Source organism: Babylonia areolata, chromosome 23 (genome assembly GCF_041734735.1).
Source record: "Babylonia areolata isolate BAREFJ2019XMU chromosome 23, ASM4173473v1, whole genome shotgun sequence".
Lineage (NCBI taxonomy): Eukaryota > Metazoa > Mollusca > Gastropoda > Neogastropoda > Buccinidae > Babylonia > Babylonia areolata.
The window spans coordinates 35210271-35229302 of NC_134898.1; the positions used below are offsets into that span (position 1 = coordinate 35210271).

Genomic DNA, 19032 nt, shown 5'->3' on the forward strand with positions numbered 1-19032 from the left:
CACACACACACACACTGTGACACACAGTTTCAGTTTCAGTTTCAGTAGCTCAAGGAGGCGTCACTGCGTTCGGACAAAACCATATACGCTACACCACATCTGCCAAGCAGATGCCTGACCAGCAGCGTAACCCAACGCGCTTAGTCAGGCCTTGGGAAAAAAAAAAAAAAAAAAAAAAAAAAAAAACACACACACACAACCACACACACAAAAAAAAACAACAAAAAAAAAAAACAAAAAAAAAACAACAAAAAAAAAAAAACGGGGGAATAAATAATAGATAAGCTTGCATAAATAAATAAATAAATAAATAATAATTATAATATAGAAAAAGGTAGTAGTAATAATATTAGTAATAAACAACACACAACACAACACCACACACACAGACACACACAGACACACACACACACACACACACACACACACTGACACACACACACACACACACACACACTGACACACACACTGGCACACACACACACTGGCGCACACACACACACACACACACACACACGTGATTCGGTGAATCAGTATTGAGTCACACAGGATAATAGATTTATATACATTGTTTTTTTGTTTTTGTTTTGTTTTGTTTAAACCAAACGTTACATGGACAATAAAACGCAGATCAGTCGAGCGTCACACACAATTTAATCTGACCTTCGACAGCTATTATAGCTGACCGGTTCCCCACACTTTACCAGTTCGCTGCGCAGACTGCGGGTCGGGGTCGTCACAGGTATAAACGAAAGGAACCTGAAAAGAAAAGAAGAATAAGTTAACTTGTTACGAATACGATCGTACTCGTCCAAAGATAGAATTCAACGAAGGGCCCCTGCGACGTATCCACCAAAAAATAAGAAGTAACGAGATCGTCGACACATCGGGAAAACCCAAAACGCTGATCGGTGACAGCATTAGTAATGTTTGGAAAACCCGATTCTAGTAATGATGCCGATTTGTTATAATTATTTGGAAAGCCGATGCTAGCGTCAGCATAACTATAATTTATTGTGGCCTTTTACTTTCGGATTTTGTTTTTTTTTTTTTTTTTTGTGTTTTTTTTTTGCTGTTGTTTTTATGTGCATCACCACATTCGCAATAAGTTCATGATGAGCTTGATTTTGACTTTGATAATGGACTTTACAACAAGTTGTCCACTGGCGCGCTTATTATTATTAACTAAATAGGAAAAAATTTAATTTGTGATATATATATATATATATATATAATATATATATATATATATATATATATATATATATGTATGCATAGTGTGTGTGTGTGTGTGTGTGTGTGTGTGTGTGTGTGTGTGTGTATACTTTTTATGAAATAAAAGAAAGGGGCAATAAATCAATTTTAAAATCTTTATTTGGAGAACAAGATGATTACATTTTTCGTATGCATCACCACTTTTACAATCAGTCAATTTGCGCTGATTTCATTCCCACAAATGTTAATTGGTAGCTGCTTTGAAAAAAAAAAATCATCATTACTATCATTATTCTTGCTATTAATATTATGTCGTATCTGCCCTTGGACATTTAACTGAGTCATATCTAGATGAAAGATCATGAATACTGCGATTTTACATCCCACTACTTTTTTGCAGGGCTAATATATTTAACTTTTAATAATCCTGTCTTTAGACACTTCAACCGTTCCATAGTTTACGGAACCCTCAATATTGTTCTTGGTGGCTCGCTGTCAGTCGTGGTTGTATGCCTTTTTTTTCTCTTCTTTTCTTATATGGTAGCTTCGTCTACTAAGAATGACATTTGTTCTATTGTCTTCTTGATCTAATATCTTTATGATGAGTTCAGTTTTGCCAGATGATATAATATATGATTTGATATTCTTTCTAGCTTATCCTTTAGTGTTTTTTTTTGTTTTGTTTTTATATTCGGCTTTTTACGATATGTCAATTTTTGTTTATTATTTGTACAGTATTTTTCACCATATATTTCAACTAGTTTCTCTATCGGAAGTTTGTTCATTATGTCTGACTATACATTTCACTTGTTTTCCCGTCCTCTTCACATGATTCTCCTACTTCGGACCAGTCGCCTTCTTTACTACAATAAGACATTGTCTTCAGCGCTTCCTCTCGCCAGTTCTTCGTTGCTACTCTAAATTTAATGAGCAGCTCTTTATACATGATGTGAGTAGCTCCCAACTTCCATCGGTATATGATATAACAGACCCCGATCTAGCAATAGAACACTGGATCGAAATATTTACAGTTATATAATAAACACGTCCCACTCAAAACTATAAGAGTTAAACACACCCCTAAACCAGCTTGGTGTTCCAAAGAGTTGAAAGAGGCAGGCTACATTAGAGACTATCTAAAAGAGCAGGGCTACCACGAATAATCGAACAAATTGAGAAATGCAATAAACTCACAAAAGCGCAGAGAAAAGAGGAAATATTACCGAGAATTATTCTCGAAAGAAAGCCCAAAATCAGTGTGGCAAGCTATAAACCAACTCACCAACAAGCAATCTTCGTCAAAATCAACCGCGATCAAAGACGTTTCTGTGAATCAACTAAATACACACTTTTCCACTATAGCTAGAAAAAAAATATTACCACAGATTACACAAAACTGAATGACCTTGAAAAATCAAAATTGTATTGTCGTAATAAAAACACTTCAATTAAATTGAATATTCCACCCATAACAGTATTTGAAGTCTATAACTACCTTATCCAACTAAAACAGACAGGAACTCACGGACTGGATGGCATCGACAGCAGAATTCTTAAACTAGCCGCTCCAGTTATCACGGACACATTAACGTACATTTTTAATCTGTATTGACAAAAACTACTTTCCGATCGCATTTAAGAAAGCGAAAGTTATTCCTATTTACAAATCAGGGGACACCACAGATCCTTCAAACTACAGGCCAGTTTCCATTATTTCTATTCTTTCAAAACCACTGGAAAAACACATCAACAAGCATATTTCACATCACTTTGATGTCAGTGAACGTTTACATCCAGCTCAGTCTGGTTTCAGACGAAAGCATTCATGCCACACAGCATTGGTCAACATTGTAGATGACTGGATTACCAATGTCAATAACAATAGCGATATTGGTGTTTTATTCGTCGATTTTAAAAAAGCATTTGATGTGATAGACCACAAACTCTTACTTAGAAAACTTGATCTGTATGGTCTGTCAACCAATTGTCTTAGTTTGCTTGAACCCTATATGACAAACAGACAACAATGCGTGACAATGAGTACATCAATCTCCGCACCAACAACACTTGATAATGGCATTCCTCAGGGGTCTATTCTAGGCCCTTTACTGTTCTCAATAGATATAAACGACCTGTGAAATCCGTCTGCGAACTTTTTGCGGATGATACAACAATCCACACTTCTCATACTGACATTGTCACTCTTGCAAAAGGCTTACAAGAAAGTACTGATGACCTCGTTAGATGGACCGAACTAAACCACATGTCTCTTCACCCTCAAAAAACAAAATGCATGTTAATCACAACCAGACAAAAGAGGCAAAACACTATACATAATCTTCCTTCCATCCAAATTAAAGGCGAACCTATTGAACAGGTCAGCGATCATAAAGTTCTGGGGATCATAATTGACAACAATCTCACTTGGAATCCTCACATAAATTTCTTTTGCAAAAAGACAGCCCAGAAAACCCATCAACTATCCAAAATCAAACATTTCTTTGGCCTTCATTCACGGAAATTATTTTTGCAAGCGCATATCCAGTCTACAATAGATTATGCATCAACACTATTGGGCTCCGCAAGTACGAATACCATGAAGCCATTACAGAATCTTCATAAACGGGGGCTCAAGCTGGTACTCCTTAAAAAGACTACCCTTTTAGACTCAGACTATAAACAAGCGAATATTCTCCCACTAATCCGTAGATTAAAGTACAATAAAGGAATCATGATGCAAAAGATTATGACAGGTAATGCACCAGACGAATTTTCTGTAAATTCATCAAGGAATCCCCCCAAAGTCCATATCCCAATTCCAAGAAAAATCCAGTCTGGTTTACTCAGGCGCCACCCTATGGAACTCACTCCCAGAAACAATTAAACAACACCATTGCCAAACCACCTTAAAAAAAAAACATTGCCTTTCCCATCTTATGCCATAATGTGTAATGTAAATCGTTCATTTTATTGATACTGTTTGTCAAATGTGTATGGTTGCCTGAGAACCTTCCTCACCCTCTATCCCCCATTCTGGTCTGTGGTGCGGCGTGTGTTGTGTGTGTTTGTATCTTCCATTTTGTTCATTTTTTTTCCTATGCATTTTACTAACATCATGCTAGTGCCTGTATGCCATGTGTGTGTGTGTGTGTGTGTGTGTGTGTGTGTGTGTGTGTGGTGGTTGTTTTGTTTTGATTTATATATTTTTTTCCTCTGTTATGTATCTCTACTAACACCATGCTTTCATTTTATTAAATATTGTGCAGTGTAGACCCTATTCAGGGCGGGGACTGGATGTAGAAAAGCACACCAGTGCTTATCTATTATCCTCGAAATAAAGTATTTGTGTTGTGTTGTCTTGTCTTGTCTACTACTACCACACACACACACACACACACACACACACACACACACACACACATGTGTCGTGGTAAAACGAAGCATTTCAGATTTTGAATGTCAACAAAATCATCATCGAAGGCGTTTATTTTGTCTTTCAGAATCCACGTACTTCATCAGTCGCCCCACCCCTGTTCACGTGCTGCACAGCTTGCATGGACACTGTGTGCATACTTGTGACTGACCGTCCCTGAAACATGATCTGTCCACACATCTGCTGAGCCTATTATAACAGCATTCAACTTCAATGTGTCGCACAACGTATTTGTATTGATAAAAAAAAAGAGAGAGAAAAAAAGGGCCTGTTGGAACATAACTGCCACAGAAAACCGAGTTATATTTAGCGTGCTGTTTGCTGTCTTTAGCTTTCCCTCTGCAGAAAAAGTTCAATAAACAGGTTCCGGTTCCGTCGTTTTCTGTTAGTCCGTGTTGACTAGCTGTCCGGAATAACAACTGCTGAATAGGTTATTCGGCTGTTTTTTGTGTTTTTTTGTTGTTGTTGTTGTTGTTGTTTTTTGTTGTTGTTGTTTTCTTCACTTATCTGTTGACGAGCATTTGACGAGGAAATACAAGTCAATTTAGTCGACGAAAAAGACAAGGAACTACAAGTATCTTCGCTTAGTATGAAGAATAAGGACGGACAAGTCAATGGACCAAACACGAACGACAAAGAAGGTCAAGTCAATGGACCAAACACGAACAGCGAGGAAAAAGAAGCATCAGGAGTGACTCTGCCTCGCTGCCCAGCCGCCAGGTTTTCAAACGACGTTCACAGAACGGAGGCTGCAGGATGGGGCAGAGCAGGACACACGCTGCAGGAAAAACACGGGCCGGGCGGACGGCCTTCAGGAAACAACAGTGAACACCCGACGCGGGCAAGACCCCAACACGCCACACCCGAAGCCATGACAGGAGACTGCACACCGCGCGCTGATCGGAAACCGGACCGTGGTGCTGAAGGGAAGGGGAGCCGGACACCCGACCCAGCGGAGCTCCAGGGCGCTCCGACACACTCCTGTGACTCTGAACTTTGTGGCGAGGAGCACGTGATAAACGTGGACCCTGCACAGGAGGAAGGGACCGATTCCGGCACGACGACTCGTGGGGTGATGGTGAATGGAGGAAGGACAGATGAGTACCCTGCACCCTCAAGGAGGCCAGGCACCACAACGGACGCCACCCGCTACCTCCAGGACGCTCACTACAAGCTCATCTTCGTCTCTCTGATCATGAAATCTCGCAACCGCCTTCCTGTCGACAAGATCAAAGTCGCTGAAAATGTCTTGGAACCACTTCCGAGAAAAACTGCGACAATTGGAAAAGGCTTGGGTACCGAAATGCATCCAGACTTGTTCATCCCAAAGGATGAAGAAATGAAGGAAGCCTTTCTCAAGGAAACGGAGTCGAACTCAAAGGAGCTCTCCAAGCGCCAGTTTGGAAGCGGAACGGGCGGGAATGGTGTGACCAATGAAGAGGTGGTGCTGTCTGAATGCTGTGGCACCTCCCGCCTCAGACCCGGGTTCCAGCAGTGGGTGGTATCCATGCTGAGAGCCCCGGCCCCACCACACTCAGCAGATGTCGCGAGACAGCGCGCACATTTCAGCAGCGAATGGAACCGTCTTGCATCGTTCCAGGACTGCCAGGTGCCCCCCGGTGTCTACCTCATTCCCATTGCCAGCAGCGGCTTCTTCCTTGCCGACTCGCCGGATCCCGCGAGGCCGAATGCCGAGAGGAGGGTGGAGTGTGCTTTTTGCGGGGTGAGGGTTCCCATCCTGCGCTTCAAGGGCGAGCGGGCGGACGAGGTCCACAGACGCGTGTCGCCCACCTGTCGCTTCGTGTCCGGAGCGCGCGTCGACCAAGTGACCATCTCTGAGAGTCACCCCAGACCGGAGGGTCAAACCCCGGAGGGACGCGCTTCTTCACCTGAACTGTCTGGTGAGTGGTGCCTGTGCGGCCAGCTCTAGTCTGTCTGTCGGTCTTGCCTGTCTGTCTTGTCTGTCTGTCTGTCTGTCTGCGCGTGCGTGAGTGTGTGGGTGTAGGAGATGGGGGTGGGGGTGGGTGCGCGTGTTTGTGTGTTTATGTGTGTTTTCTTCCTGGCCGAAAATGTCTCCATATTATTTACTAATCTTTCCCCTACATGGCCTCACTCTCTCTCTCTTGTAAAGTCTATAACTACGCATGTGAATGCGTATAGATTCCGTATATATATGTAAAGTCTATATGCATGTGAATGCGTATAAATTACGTATAATTATAATGTGCATGGGGGCTGTGCGTGAATGCTTCTAGAATCCAATTTTCAGTTATCTGATCACACTTATTCATGGCGGTGGGGCTTGAAATGAACATGTATGTTTATTCAGTAAAATATATCAACTCTCTCTCTCTCTCTCTCTCTCTGTCTCTCTCTCTCTCTCTCTCTCTCTCTCTCTCTCTCTCTCTCTCTCTCAAAACAAAATGAATACTCGCAAGAAACTAAATGTAGCCAGTCCTTAAGTGGAAAGAAAAATCTAACCATAAATGGGCATTATAAGAAAAGCAATTTGTCATGCAGGCCTTATTGAGTATCTCGATATGTGTGGACCCACACCAGCACCAGACAATGAGAACAGATTATGTGATCACGGATTCCAAGCCTTCAGAGAATTTTGTCAGAAGTTGCCACAATCACGCAGTAAAGATATCTGGGTTTTTTTTGTTTTTGTTTTTTTAATCTTTAAATTAAAAAAAACAACAACCAATCTTTCTGAACCAGAACTAAAATCTAAAATAAAATGTTATTATACAGTAGATGGACTGATGAAAAATATAAAAGAAAGTGGAATATTTTTCAGTTTGTACATGGAAACAGCCATTTCCTTTTTATATGAAGATTTCAGTCAAAAGCATGGAAACATAGCAGATGCACTTGTTGTTTAATGGTTGTGTTAAGTCTGTTAAATCATATAAAAAAACCTGAACATTGAAATTCAAAACGACATTGCTTCACATACCAGAAAATCGTCAATAATGATAGGCCTTCATTTTGTGGGAAATTGGATTAGACTTTATGGTGACACACTTGCTAAAATGAAATGATTCTTAATGCCCTAACAAGTGGCGTGATTTGTTGGAAATTAATATTAACGTGAAACGGTTTTTTTTTTTTTTTTAAATAAACAACAACAACAACAAAACAGCAAAAAGAAGAAAAAAACAGCAACAAAAAAACAAACAAAAACAAAAACAAAACTCACACACATAAATGAGATGCGAGTTTAAAATGGATTCAGATAAAAATAGTTCACGGGATTATTGCAGTGAACATACCTCTGAAACAGATGAACTTTTTCTGGTGATTATAAATGTAGCTTCTGCGGACAACATTCAGAATACACTGAACTTTTTTTTTCTTTTTTCTTTTTTTTTAGATTGTGCAGAGATTTTGGTCTGCTCTTCAAACAGTTATCAGTAACAAATTCAATAATATACAAAGTGTCCAATTAAAACAAACAATAGTTTCTTTTATTTGGAAACTCACACTCTTTTTTTTTTCTTTCCTTTTTTTCTTTTTTGTAACGAGGACTTTTTCGGTCTTATCATTTTACTTGCCAAACACTCTCTGTACAAAAGTAAATCCCACAAACAACCTCCACAATTCAATGCATTTGGAACAAACAACCTCCACAATTCAATGCATTTGGAACAAACAACCTCCACAATTCAATGCATGTGGAACGCAGCTCAGTTTCCAGATACTAAGTTGAAAAAAAATATATGTATCTTATGTTTTTGAAGAACAATTCCACGATTCATACAAAATTAATGGAAAAAAAAGTCAAAATAATGGAAAAAACAAATTTGCCAAAATGAATGCGGATACTGTTTCCTATAGCTCTAATCTTGCTCGCTTCCTTGGAACCACATTATAGTACGGACCTTATGGAATACAAAGTGTATCCGATGCAGTGCATTTAATATTTGTGTTAAGATTTCAATAAGCTCCTCTTTGCTCATATCGTGGGTATACACATGGCATACCCACTATTCCATGCTGTATGATGTCAGAAGCCATGATTTGTCTGCCTTGTTTCATTATCAGTTGTACTATTCATTTACTTTTTGTTTTACAGGTTTTGTCTTGTGTGTCTCTTGTATCCTATATATTCAAAATGATGTTCTGTTTGTTCACATTACTTTGTTGTATGCTCATATCATTAATGTTTTTTTTTACACACAAAAAATAAACAAACAGATGAGTAAATAAAAAAGACTAAATAGATAAATGAATGACGAAAACTTGATACGTAACCTAATCCTACGTAAGAACAAAGCACGGATACCATCTACATTTTATTTCAGATGTCAGAAAGTATCTTGTTTGTAGCTTGAGCAACTCCGAACAGCTTCAAACAATAAGTTAAACATCAAGACGAATGACGACATGCAATCTTCTACTTACCAGAAAACCGCAAACTCCTAGCACATGAGTCACTGAAGCAGGCAGACGCCGGAGTGTATTTGGCAAGCACTTTTCAATGAACCCCGATGACAATTATTCCCCGAAACTGAGCCAGCCAGTCTACTTTACTGTGGTTTCTCTGTCAGCGCTGGATTTGATTGACTGATTGATGTGGATACTTATATTGCGCCTGTCCGCGGTCAGAGACCAAGCTCTAAGCGCTTTACATACACGGGGACATTTGCACCACAGGCTGCCTACCTGGGTAGAGCCGACTGACGGCTGCCACTGGGCGCTCATCAATCGTTTCCTGTGTCATTCAATCAGATTTCAGACGCACACGCATACACACTCAGACAGACATGTAACATTTTCGTTTTCGGGGGTGTGCATGCTGGGTATATTCTTGTTTCCATAACCCACCGAACGCTGACATGGATTACAGTATCTTTAACGTGCGTATTTGATGATCTGCGTGCGCATACACACGAAGGGGGTTCAGGCACTTAAACTTAAATATGACAAGGCTCTATTTATGTTTTAAATAACGTCAGGTTTTCCTGCCTCTTCTCTTCAAAACAGATTTGTTATTTATACCCACCGTCATGTACACAAGATTTCTGTACCGCATCATAGAACTGGTCAATTCAAGTCCAGTCTTTCTCACGCAGGGGTTTGCTTATGGTATGATATGTTACTATGTATAAAAGTGAACACAGATCAAAGCATCTCAGCATTCAGAAACACATATCGTGCTTATCTCATGAAAAATCTGCGAACATGTTTCACTTTATTACGATACTATAATCCACAGTTTCATTGATTATCAATGATTATAGCGTTTACGCCTCTTTGCCTGTCTGTGCATCTGTCAGGTCTACCTGTCTCTGTTTCTTTACCCAGTCTTTCTCTTCTTTTTTTCGTCTTTTTTTCCTTTTCTTTTTTTCCTTTTTTTCTTCCCTTCATTCTTTCTTTCCTTCTCCTCTGTTACTGTATTATTTTGTTCATGTCTTTGTACTATTCATGTAAGCTATTGATGTATTGAATTATGTGTTCAACATGCTTTCATTTCTTTTGGAGTGGTGGGGGCGGGGGTAGGCAGGAGATTTTTTTCTTCTTCTTTTTCTTTCTTTCTTTCTTTTTTTTCTATTAAAAAAAGTTTTTGTGCATGCATTTTCTTACCCCTTTTCACCCTGAGGGCCGGATGTAAAAAAGCAGTCTCTTACCGTCGTGAAATAAAATTTCGTTCGTTCGTTTATTCGTTCGTTCGTTCGTTCTGTCCTCGAATGGAACTAATTTTTCTATCGCTTCACAGTTACTTTTGCTTATTAGAAGCACGTGGCTCAGATCGAGAAACGAAAACGTATTCATACCAATCAAACAGGAAGCACATTATAGCCTGCACAATGACTATTAAATTTGCTTGGAGCCTGACCCACTCAAAGACTTCAAAAACAAGAGCAATGATCAAAACGAATGAAAACAGAACATTTTCTAACTCACTGTAATCGTCACTCAGCTGGGCAAAAACCAAACCGGCTGTGCGGCCAAACATTTCCTGACAATGTGTGGCGCAGTTTGTCCTTTTTCTAATTATATAGAGCAAGTCACGTGACGGTGACGTTGACGATGATGACTCATTGGGAATTCCCGCAAGTCAGACACCCAGACAGAGACAGAGAAGTTGAACAGTTGACTGTCGTCCTCGCACTTCCGTGATGGTATAAGTACCACCAACCGCAGATTGATAACGAGAACAGTTAACTTGTTTTGGAAGCCAGCCACGAAGTGACAAGCACTAGCAAAAACGATGGAGTTGAAAGGAAACATGGAAAGGGAGACAAAACAGGAGAGGAACAGAATGTCAGCCATCGCCATGATGAAAAACATCGAATGTTCTCGATCAGTCAACGAGTGCAGTATCTTGGGAACATTATTGACACACACACACACACAGCCACACGCACACACAGAGCCACACACACACAGAGACACACACAGACACATACACACACACACAGCCACACGCACAGCCACACACACACACACACACACACACACACACACACACACACACACACACACACACACACACACACAGACTATGCACCATATCAGTGCATCAGAAGCGCCCATAATGTTTCCATTTAACAAAATTAATATCGTCTAACGAACGGCAATGTCCCAGAGAAATGAGACAGACAGACACACAGACAGACACACAGACACACAGACAGACAGACACACTGCAGTTGGTTGTGTCTGGGTTAAGTTTGGAGGACGGAGGACGGACGAGGTGTTCAAATGACAGTCAAGTCCCCTCGATAAATAATATTATGTATTATATGTAAAATAGAGACCTCCGCATAAATCCAACACGCTGATTAAGCCCAGAGAAAAACCTTGTCCTGTCCATGTTTTGTGTAAAAATATTCACATTAAAAAATGAAGAAGAAAGTGAAAAACAACAACAGAAAGTCTGAATGACAACACTGAACACCAACGCACCCATGCCGACATGTAGAAGGAAATGGGCGGGCAGCGAAGCACTCTACAACGTTGAGTCAAGTTGTGTGGGCTTTGGATGTGGCGGAAGGACGGCCGAGTGGTTAAAGCGTTGGACTTTCAACCTGAGGGTCCGGGGTTCGAATCTCGGTAACAGCGCCTGGTAGGTAAAGGGTGGAGACTTTTCCGATCTCCCAGATCACCACATGTGCAGACCTGCTTGTGCATGAACCCTCTTCGTTTGTATACGGAAGCAGAAGATCAAATGGGCACGTTAAAGATCCCGTGATCCATGTCAGCGTTCGGTGGGTTATGGAAACAGGAACATACCCAGCATGTACACCCCTGAAAGCGGAGTATGACTGCCTTCATGGCGGGGTAAAAACGGTTGTACACATAAAAGCCCGCTCGTGTACATACGAGTGAACGTGGGAGTTGCAGCCCACGAACGCAGAAGAAGAAGACTTGGCGGAAGGAATGTTCGGGGGCCAGTGGCATGAACTTGTCATTGTAACCCGCCCAGCTGAAATATCCATGTGTGTGTGTTGTAACGACAGTGTCGATCTTGTGTGAAGGGGGAAGGGCGGGGAGGGGGGAGGGAGGTTATGGGGTAGAGGGAAGTTCATGTATGTGAAAGTCAATAGAATTGTATATTGTGCTTTTTAGGTGTGTGTTCTTTCTTTAATTTTTAGCGTCTTTTCACTTTGAGTGATATCAGATGTGTGTGTGTGTGTGTGTGTGTGTGTGTGTGTGTGTGTGTGTGTGTGTGTGTGTGTGTGTGTGTGTGTGTGTTTGCAGGGTACTCTGAAGCAACTGAACAACAACACGTCACTGGTGCTGCTACTTCTGCTCTTTCTGTCAGCGTGTCTACTGCTGCTACAACCTCTGACGCATCTGCTCCTCTTTCTGTCAGCGTGTCTACTGCTGCTACAAACTCTGACGCATCTGCTCCTCTTCCTGTCAGCGTGTCTGCTGCTGCTACAAACTCTGACGCATCTGCTCCTGCTCCTGCAACAAGTTCTGGTGCCACTGCTTCTGCTACTGCTACCACTACCACTCTTTCTACCAATACTACTACTGGTGATGTTTCCACACCTGCCGAAGACCAGAGATCCCAGAGTGCCAGGGGTACAGCTGACACAGGCTCGTCCACAGCTGACACTCGGCAAGTATCTTCAGCTCCGGGAGGTGCCTCATCTGCTGATACTGTCGCAGACGCCTCTCCTGACGGCCAAAGGACTGGAAATCGGGATACCGCTGAGCTATCGGGGAACACCCCTGGGGAGGGGGAGGAGAGAAGGGAGAGTGGCGGTGGTGATGGAAGTGAAGGAGAAGCATCGTCGACGGAGAACCTGGAGGCGGAGAGACAGGTGCGTGCGTGCGTTCGTGCGCGCGTGTGTATGTGTGCGCGCGCGCACGTGTGTGTGTGTGTGTGTGTGTGTGTGCGTGTGTGTGCGCGCGCATTAACATTCACCAATCATTCATCACGTCTGTAGTGTCTTTCTATTCAAGCCAGCCAACACTCGCCGTGATAACTGGAATGAAAAGATCACAAGGACAAACGATAACGCCGACGATGACGACAGCGACGACGACGACAATGAAAATGAGTATGGTAAAGATAATGATGATGATGAAGATGATGAAAATGGTGATGATGACGACGATGATGATGATGACCTTTTGACAGATAGTGACCTACGAAGACCTGGGCATTTTCTCCCAGCGGCCCAAGCGGCCGGACATGGCCGTGAAACAGGTGCGAATCAACACCTTCGGCAGCTGGCAGCACCAGGCCACTCACCCGGCCGCCAGAATGGCCGAAGCGGGCTTTTATTACACAGGTAAGGGTTGAGACAAGGCAAGACGAAGACAAGGCACGAAAAGAGAAGGCAGGACAATACAATACAAGGCAAGACGAAGACAAGACACGAGAAGACAAGGTAGGACAATACAATACAAGGCAAGACGAAGACAATACAATACAATACAATACAAGGCACGAGAAGACAAGGCAAGACAATACAATACAAGGCAAGACGAAGACAAGGCAGGACAATACAAGGCAAGACAAGACAAGACAATACAAGGCAAGACGAAGACAAGACACGAGAAGACAAGGCAGGACAAGACAATACAAGGCAAGACGAAGACAAGACACGAGAAGACAAGGCAGGACAATACAATACAAGGCAAGACGAAGACAAGACACGAGAAGACAAGGCAGGACAAGACAATACAAGGCAAGACGAAGACAAGACACGAGAAGACAATACAATACAAGGCAAGACGAAGATAAGGCAGGACAAGACAATACAAGGCACGAGAAGACAAGACAAGACAATACAAGGCAAGACGAAGACAAGGCAGGACAAGACAATACAAGGCAGGACAAGACAAGGCAGCACAAGACAATACAAGGCAAGACGAAGACAAGGCAAGACAAGACAAAGCAGCACAAGACAATACAAGGCAAGACGAAGACAAGACACGAGAAGACAAGGCAGGACAATACAATACAAGGCAAGACAAGACAATTTCTTTGTTATCGAGGGTTGGTGACAAGCTGCCCTGGACCACAACTGAGGTGGCAGAGAAGAAAGGAGTTTTTCGTTTCGTGTATATATATATAAATTTTTTAATTATTTATTCTTTTATTTATTTATTTATTATTTTTTCTCAAGGCCTGACTAAGCGCGTTGGGTTACGCTGCTGGTCAGGCATCTGCTTGGCAGATGTGGTGTAGCATATATGGATTTGACCGAACGCGGTGACGCCTCCTTGGCCTTGAGCTACTGATACTGATACTGGTACTGGTACTGTTTGGTTTGGTTTCAGGTCACGCTGACCTGGTGCGCTGCTTCTACTGCAAAGGAGGCCTGAAAACGTGGGAGAGGTCGGACCAGCCGTGGGTTGAACACTGTCGCTGGTTCCCTCGCTGCCCCTATGTCAGGCTTTGCAAGGGACAGATGTTCGTCGATGTCGTGCAGAACATGAACCGTTCTGGCTACTCACCCACTGTATGTGTGTGTGTGTGTGTGTGTGTGTGTGTGTGGTGAGTGAGTGAGCGAGAGAGAGAGTGTGTGTGTGTGTGCATGTGTGTAGTGAGTGGTGTGAGTGAGTGAGCGAGAGAGAGAGAGAGTGTGTGTGTGTGTGTGTGCATGTGTGTAGTGAGTGGTGTGAGTGAGCGAGAGCGAGCGAGAGAGAGAGAGAGAGAGTGTGTGTGTGTGCATGTGTGTAGTGAGTGGTGTGAGTGAGTGAGAGAGAGGGGGGGAGAGAGAGAGAGAAAGTGTGTGTGTGTGTGTGTGCGTGTGTAGTGGGTGAGAGAGAGAGAGAGAGATGGAGAGAGAGAGAGAGAGTGTGTGTGTGTGTGTGTGAGATGATAAGTTACATCATCGTGCAAGATTGTGCGCATTTTTTAAAAACATGGTTCATTTCTTCTTCTTCTTCTTTTTCTTCATTATTATTATTATCATTGTTGTTGTTGTTGTTCTTCTTCTTCTTCTTGTTATTATTATCGGTGTGTGTGTGTGTGTGTGTGTGTGTGTGTGTGTGTGTGTGTGTGTGTGTGTGTGTGCAGATCTGTGAGCAGGAGGTTGTTGAGGAGGTGCAGAAGAAGGAAGCGGATGAACCCTACACACGTGAGTGAACCTCAGTCAGACTTTGCTCCAAAAGGAGTTCGTATATATATATATATATATATATATATATATATACATACATACATACATACATATATATATATATATATATATATATATATATATATACATATATATATATATATATATATATATATATATATATATACATACATGTATATATATCTGTTCGTCGCGCGCGTTCGTTTGCTCTCTCTCTCTGTCTCTGTTTCTCTGTCTCTCTGTGTCTGTGTCTGTGTCTGTCTGTCTGTCTGTCTATCTGTCTGTCTGTCTCTTTGGGGTCTTGATATAGCTACAGTACACTGTGAAAAAATTCACTTATTTGCCTTAAAAAAAAGATATCTTGGAGTATCAATGCAAACACCAAATGACCTGATCATATCTTATACGGTGAGACAAACATAATTTCATAACCAGTGTACTTGAATTCCATGGTTAAATGCATGAAATATTGGCTAAAATTTACGCAGACGGAACAGTTCAGATTAGCAAAGAAAGCATAACATGACATGTAATTGACAAGGACAAAGTCAACTGGGTAACAAAAAATCAGTCAAACTGCATGAACTTGGTTTTGGATAAGTTTGGTTGAATAATCAGGGCGTAGAAGAATCATCATAGCTAGATGTATTTGTTTGTTTCTTGCAAGACTGGCTGGTTGCAGATAGCAAAAATGTAATTCTCACTTTCATGAAAGTGAAAGTTTCGAACTGTATAGGTATGTTAACAACTTGCACTGTTTTCCCAAATATCTGTTAGTGAAACTTGACAGGCATTTGAAGTATATAGTTACAAGATTCAGATTTGGAATATCTGATATTTCAGTTTTTAAAAACGTCGAGAAAGGGATGTGCTGTGAGCATTGTGCAACAACAATTCACCAGAAAATGAAGTTCATTCTGTGCTTCAGCGTCCTGCCCTGAGTCATATCAGAGATCAGTTCGTTCCTTTAACTCACTCAGTACGGCCAGTCCTCTCTTCACTTCGACACAGACCCCTCGGATGTCCAGTGGGTGTCTGAATGACCCAACCTTTAGCTTCTGTCGTCAGAATTGTGGTATTCTTTGTCAACATTCACCTCTTCAGTATAAGAGCCTTCCGCTTGCAATATTTTGATGGTGGTAATTGGGGTGAAACGCTGTTAACGTCGTCTCTTTCGCCGTTCGTATGGAGAGAGTTAAAATATTGCGAGCAAACAATTTTATTGAGACTTATTATCTTACTTATGGCACCAATCCAGGAGGATGCTGCAAGCCAGTTCGTTTTGCACTTATCTGAAGATTTCAAAATACGTTCTTTATTGTGCATTTAGTTACTTGTATCTCAGTGTAATTTGTTCAAATTATTTACTATGATTTTGTTATTTGTCAATGTTCACCTTACCCCTTCTCAAGGGGCCACAACCTTTTCGTATCTTTCTGTCTGTCTGTCTCTGTCTCTGTCTGTCTGTCTGTCTGTCTCTCTCTCTCTCTCTAGCTATCTACCGAACTAGCTATCTCCGTCTTTGTTGCTGTCTTTGAGACAGCAGTGAAACTGCTCCCAACCAGACTGCTCGACCGACTGACTGCTCGATCAACCGACCAGTCGATGAACCGATCGGTGGGTTGATCGATTAATAGATTGGTTGGTTGGTTATTAGATTGATTGATTATTGATTGATTGATTGATCGATCGATGAATTGACTGATTGATGAATGACTGACTGAGTGATCGACTTTTTGATTAACCAGCCAGCATGTATTTATCTATTCAACTGGTTGACTGGTTGGTTGGTTGGAAGGATTGGTTCGTGGTTACATTGTTTGATGAATGGATTGGCTGACGGTTGGGGTTTGATTCCCTGGCAGTGGAACCGCCGTCCCCTGTGGACACTTACCGCAAGGAGCTGGCCCGTGACGGACTGCCTGCTGAAGAGGACATCAGCGACGACTGTTTGACAGGTGAGGAGAAGAGGGAAGAGGGGTGCGAGAGGGGGGGGTGGGGTGTAGGAACAGGAGGGGGTGTAGGAGGAGGAGGGGTGTAGGAGGATGTGGGGGTGGAGGAAGAGGAGGGGTGTAGGAAGATGAGGGGTGTAGGAAGAGGAGGGGGTGGAGGAAGAGGTGTGGAGGAGGAGGAGGGTGTGGAGGAGGAGGAGGGGTGTAGGAGGAGGAGGGGTGTAGGAGGAGGAGGGGTGGAGGAGGAGGAGGGGGTGGAGGAAGAGGAGGGGTGGAGGAAGAGGAGGGGTGTAGGAGGAGGAGGGGTGTAGGAGGAGGAGGGGGGTGTAGGAGGAGGAGGGGGTGTAGGAGGAGGAGGGGTGTAGGAAGAGGAGGGGTGTAGGAGGAGGAGGGGGTGGAGGAAGAGGAGGGGTGTAGGAGGAGGAGGGGGTGTAGGAGGAGGAGGGGTGGAGGAAGAGGAGGGGGTGTAGGAGGAGGTGGGGGTGTAGAAAGAGGAGGGGGTGGAGGAAGAGGAGGGGTGGAGGAGGAGGGGGTGTAGGAGGAGGAGGGGTGTAGAAAGAGGAGGGGGTGGAGGAAGAGGAGGGGTGTAGAAAGAGGAGGGGGTGGAGGAAGAGGAGGGGTGTAGGAGGAGGAGGGGTGTAGAAAGAGGAGGGGGTGGAGGAAGAGGAGGGGGTGTAGAAAGAGGAGGGGGTGGAGGAAGAGGAGGGGTGGAGGAAGAGGAGGTGTGGAGGAGGAGGAGGGGGTGTAGGAGGAGGTGGGGGTGTAGGAAGAGGAGGGGGTGTAGAAAGAGGAGGGGGTGGAGGAAGAGGAGGGGTGTAGAAAGAGGAGGGGGTGGAGGAAGAGGAGGGGTGTAGAAAGAGGAGGGGGTGTATGAGGGGTTGGAGGAAGAGGAGGTGTGTAGGAGGAGGGGGTGTAGGAGGAGGTGGAGAAGAAGGAAGCGGATGAACCATACACACGTAAGTGAACATCAGTCAGACTTTGCTCCGAAGAGGGAGGTGGAGGAGGAGGTGAAGAAAAGGGAAGAGGAGGAGGTGGGAGGAAGAGGAGGAGGTGGAGAGGAGGTAGGGGGAAAGGAAGAGTTACAAGAGGAGGTGGAGGAGATGGTTAGAGAGGAGGAGGTGTAGAGGAGGTAGAGGTGGAAGAAGAGGAGAAGCAGAAGGACATGGGGGAAGAGGAGGAGGGGGTGTAGGAGGAGGTGGGAGGAAGAGGAAAAAGTGTAGGATGAGGTGGGAGTAGAAGTTGTAAGAGGAGGTGGGGGCAGAGGAGGAGGAGGTGGAGGAAGAGGAGGGGGTGGAGGAAGAGGAGGAGGTGGAGGAAGAGGAGGAGGGGGAGGTGGGAGGAAGAGGGGGAGGTGGAGGAGGAAGAGGAGGTGTAGGAGGAGGTGGGGGAGGAGGTGGAGGAAGATGAGGAGGTGTAGGTGGGTTTTTTTTTTGGTTTTTTTTTTAAAATCCTCCTTAAACCTTTTTTTTTTTTAAACCCTCCTTAAACCTTTTCACTGAACACATCCTTTAATGTTTGTTGTTGTTTTTTTAAACCTTCCTTTACCCTTTTTATTGAATTCTCCTTTCACCTTTTGGAAAAAAAAAATTAAACCCCCCTTTACCTTTTATTAAACCCTTCTTTCACCTTCCTTTTAACCTTCCTTTATCCTTTTAATTACGTCCTCCTTTAACCTTTCAAAAAAATTAAACCCTCCTTTGAACTTCTCTTTTAACCATCCTTTAACGTGTTTTTTTTGTGTTTTTTTTTTTTAACCATCCTTTTAACGCCTTTTTCAACCCTCCCTTAAACTTTTTGTTAAACCCTCCTTTACCTTTTCTTTAAACCCTCCTTTAAGCTTTTCTTTTAAACCATCCTTTAACGTTGTTTTTAACCA

At 43.0% G+C, this 19032-nt stretch overlaps 2 protein-coding genes across 3 annotated transcripts in view; one reads left to right on the forward strand and one right to left on the reverse strand.

The window, feature by feature from the left end:
• Window positions 1-10605, reverse strand: part of LOC143298323 (uncharacterized) — a 36026-nt gene extending 25421 nt beyond the window's left edge. The window contains exons 1-2 of one of the 2 annotated variants that reach the window (XM_076611162.1): window positions 10559-10605; window positions 664-759 (exon numbers count right to left, since the gene is read on the reverse strand). The gene's annotated coding sequence lies outside the window, so the exon portion shown is untranslated. Of the gene's footprint in view, window positions 1-663; window positions 876-10558 lie in introns of those variants that run through there. The other variant, XM_076611160.1, reaches the window with a different exon arrangement.
• Window positions 1-19032, forward strand: part of LOC143298322 (uncharacterized) — a 29986-nt gene that overhangs the window by 1700 nt on the left and 9254 nt on the right. The window contains exons 2-7 of the mRNA XM_076611158.1: window positions 4716-6549; window positions 12359-12930; window positions 13251-13404; window positions 14399-14580; window positions 15141-15201; window positions 17070-17162. Of these exons, the coding sequence (XP_076467273.1) occupies window positions 5238-6549; window positions 12359-12930; window positions 13251-13404; window positions 14399-14580; window positions 15141-15201; window positions 17070-17162 (2374 nt within the window). The 5' untranslated portion in view covers window positions 4716-5237. The remainder of the gene's footprint in view (window positions 1-4715; window positions 6550-12358; window positions 12931-13250; window positions 13405-14398; window positions 14581-15140; window positions 15202-17069; window positions 17163-19032) is intronic.